General features: G+C 34.8%; 1 protein-coding gene across 1 annotated transcript in view; it reads left to right on the top strand.

Moving 5' to 3' along the window:
• cog5 (component of oligomeric golgi complex 5) overlaps window positions 1-1,691 on the top strand; it is a 19,236-nt gene extending 17,545 nt beyond the window's left edge. The window contains exon 22 of the mRNA XM_008315219.3: window positions 1,079-1,691. Coding sequence (XP_008313441.1) covers window positions 1,079-1,205 — 127 coding nt within the window. The 3' untranslated portion in view covers window positions 1,206-1,691. The remainder of the gene's footprint in view (window positions 1-1,078) is intronic.
• The last annotated feature ends 1,220 nt before the right edge of the window (window positions 1,692-2,911 follow it).

Below are 2,911 nucleotides of genomic sequence, written 5' to 3'. Positions count from 1 at the left end.
ATATATATATATATATATATATATATATGTGTATATATATATGTATATGTATATATATAATAACCCGAAATGTATTACTTCTGGTTGCGACTTCTGGTAGCTCGAACCGATTTTATAAAGCCAAACCACACAGCGCATCACACATGATGTCACACAACTGAAGCACACTGGGAGCCAACAATGATGTTTAACTGTTATCACAATTAGAAGATGCTCAACAACAATTGTTACAGTACGGTTGTGTAAATCCATGCAACGTAGCGTCATTCCTCCAAACACCCAGAGACTCTGAGTTGTGTTTTTGTATGGTGCGATGCAGGACGACTCAGACACATGGCTGTTCTTTACGTGGTCAAGAACTCTTTTTATTTCTCCCTTTTTATCGATACAGGAAAAACACACACTCTCTCTGCAAAACAACTTCCGCACGGAACAGCGTCAAAACACTGTAAAATACGGTGACCATACAGAACAAAAATAGTGACAACCGCTTGACTCTGGAGGGGCGAACAACAACAGCGTCCTCCTGTGTCCAACTTAGGTCACTACTCTTTTTCACAAATCTCCGTCCCTATTGATCCATTCGCGCCCACCTCACCGATATTGTCAAAAGCCAAGTGAAGCAAACTAATGCGGGGCTTGTCATCATTTCTGGTGGATTAACCACAGAATTCCAACCACTAAATATTGGTGTTAACAGGGCGTAACAAATATTCGCATTGATTGATTGTGCGCCTTATGGTCCGAAGAATACGTGTATACATAGATATACATAGTGTATGTATTTATGTGTATATGTATATAGGTGTGTTTATATGTATATATATGTGCATGTATATATTTCAAAAGCAGTCAAATACCAATAGTTTTATCTAATTGGCTAATTTATACATTTATTACAACCACACTCAAACCTGAGGATTATGCAGCGTATAATAAATAGATGTGTGACTAAATGTCACTGCTGTGCTTTTTATTTACCCAATTTTTACAAATCTGTTCCTTGATTAAATAAAAAAAAAAACAAGATTGATTTGACGTAGATGACTCAACGCTGTTCTTTTTCCTGACCTCTCAGGGGTTCTCTGGAGGCCTATGTGCAGTCGGTGAGGACCCGGCAAGAAAAGGAATTTGCTCCTATTTATCCTATCATGCTCCAGCTGCTGCAAAAAGCCACCACTGGATCAGAGGACGTCACAGGCTGAACCAGGACTTGACTACAGTAGCTGCAACACTACATGTGAGGTGAAGGGTGAAGGGTGAAGGGTCTAAAACTGACGTGAAGTAGAGGCCTTTGATGGGTAGTTCAGGTTTTTATGGGTGTAGTAAAAGCACTATAGACATTATTGCTTAGGAAATCGAGCCATCTGTAGGTAGAACTTTATTTGCTGAGCCTGCAACCTCACTTGTTTCTTCAAGTTCCTGTTGGGAAGATGCTGTTGTGTCCACAGAACAGTCGAACAGTACAACAATCAAAAAACCTGAACTAGTCCTAAACTTTTCTCAGACCTTACACTTGACTAATGAAGGGATGTTGTTGTGGTGGTGTGTAAACAATTTTTAATTTAATAATTGTCTCTTCCTTATTTTATGTAGAGTTTGCTTTCTTATAGTAAAAATGTATGTTTCTGGTTCAGGGCTGTAGATATGAATTACTGTAATTGAAAATAATAAAATGATAAAAGTTCAAATTCAACGTGTCCGTGCGTGTGTGTGTGTCTGTGTGTCTTTGTGTCTTTGTGTGTCTAGGTGTGTGTGTCTGTGTATGTCTGTGTGTGTGAGACAGAGTGTCTATGTGTCTTTGTGTGTCTGTGTGTGTGCATGTATGTGTGTCTGTGTGTGTGTTCCTTGTGTTCCTTGTGTGTGTGTCTGTGTGTGTTTGTATGTGTGTATGGGTGTTAGAATACATAGCTAAGTATTTTAAGACAAATGAGTGAATGTTTAGTCATTTTTGAGAAACTTATTTTTGGAGATTTGATCAGGAACTTATTGTTATAGGATTTCACTGAAATCAAAAGTTGAAAAACCAAAAAAGCATATATTTTTTTTGGATTTTAACCACAGAAATGGACATAACTAAGTATTTCAAGGCAAATTAGTGTATTTTTAGTCACTTTTGAGAACCTTTTATTTTCGGAGATTTGATCAGGAACTTATTGGTATAGGATTTCACTGCAATCAAAAGTTGAAAAACAAAACAAGCATATATTTTTTTCAGAATTTTAATCAGAGAAATTGACATAGCTAAGTATTTTATGGCAAATGAGTGTATTTTTAGTCATTTTTTGAAAAACCTTTGTTTTCGGAGATTTGTTCAGGAACTTATTAGTAAAGCATTTCACTGCAATCAAAAGTTGAAAAACAAAAAAAGCATATATTTTTTTCAGAATTTTAATCAGAGAAATGGACATAGCTAAGTATTTCAAGGCAAATGAGTGTATTTGTAGTAATTTTTGAGAAACTTTTATTTTTGGAGATTTGTTCAGGAACTTATTAGTAAAGCATTTCACTGCAATCAAAAGTTGAAAAACGAAAAAAGCATATATTTTTTTCAGAATTTTAATCAGAGAAATTGACATAGCTAAGTATTTTAAGACAAATGAGTGTATTTTTAATCATTTTTGAGAAACTTTTATTTTCTGAAATTTCTTCAGGAACTTATTGGTACAGGATTTCACTGTGATCAAAAGTTGAAAAACCAAAAAAGTATATTTTCTCTGAATTTTGACCACAAAAATAGATATAGCTAAGTATTTTAAGGCAAATGAGTGTATGTTTAGTCATTTTTGAGAAACTTTTATTTTCTGAAATTTCTTCAGGAACTTATTGGTACAGGATTTCACTGTGATCAAAAGTTGAAATACCAAAAAAGTACATTTCTTCCGAATTTTAACAACAACAATGAACATAG

This window comes from Cynoglossus semilaevis, chromosome 8, assembly GCF_000523025.1.
Source record: "Cynoglossus semilaevis isolate Cse_v1.0 chromosome 8, Cse_v1.0, whole genome shotgun sequence".
Taxonomy (NCBI): domain Eukaryota; kingdom Metazoa; phylum Chordata; class Actinopteri; order Pleuronectiformes; family Cynoglossidae; genus Cynoglossus; species Cynoglossus semilaevis.
The sequence above is the reverse complement of the archived record's forward strand: the minus strand, read 5'-3'. Positions and strand labels throughout refer to the sequence as shown.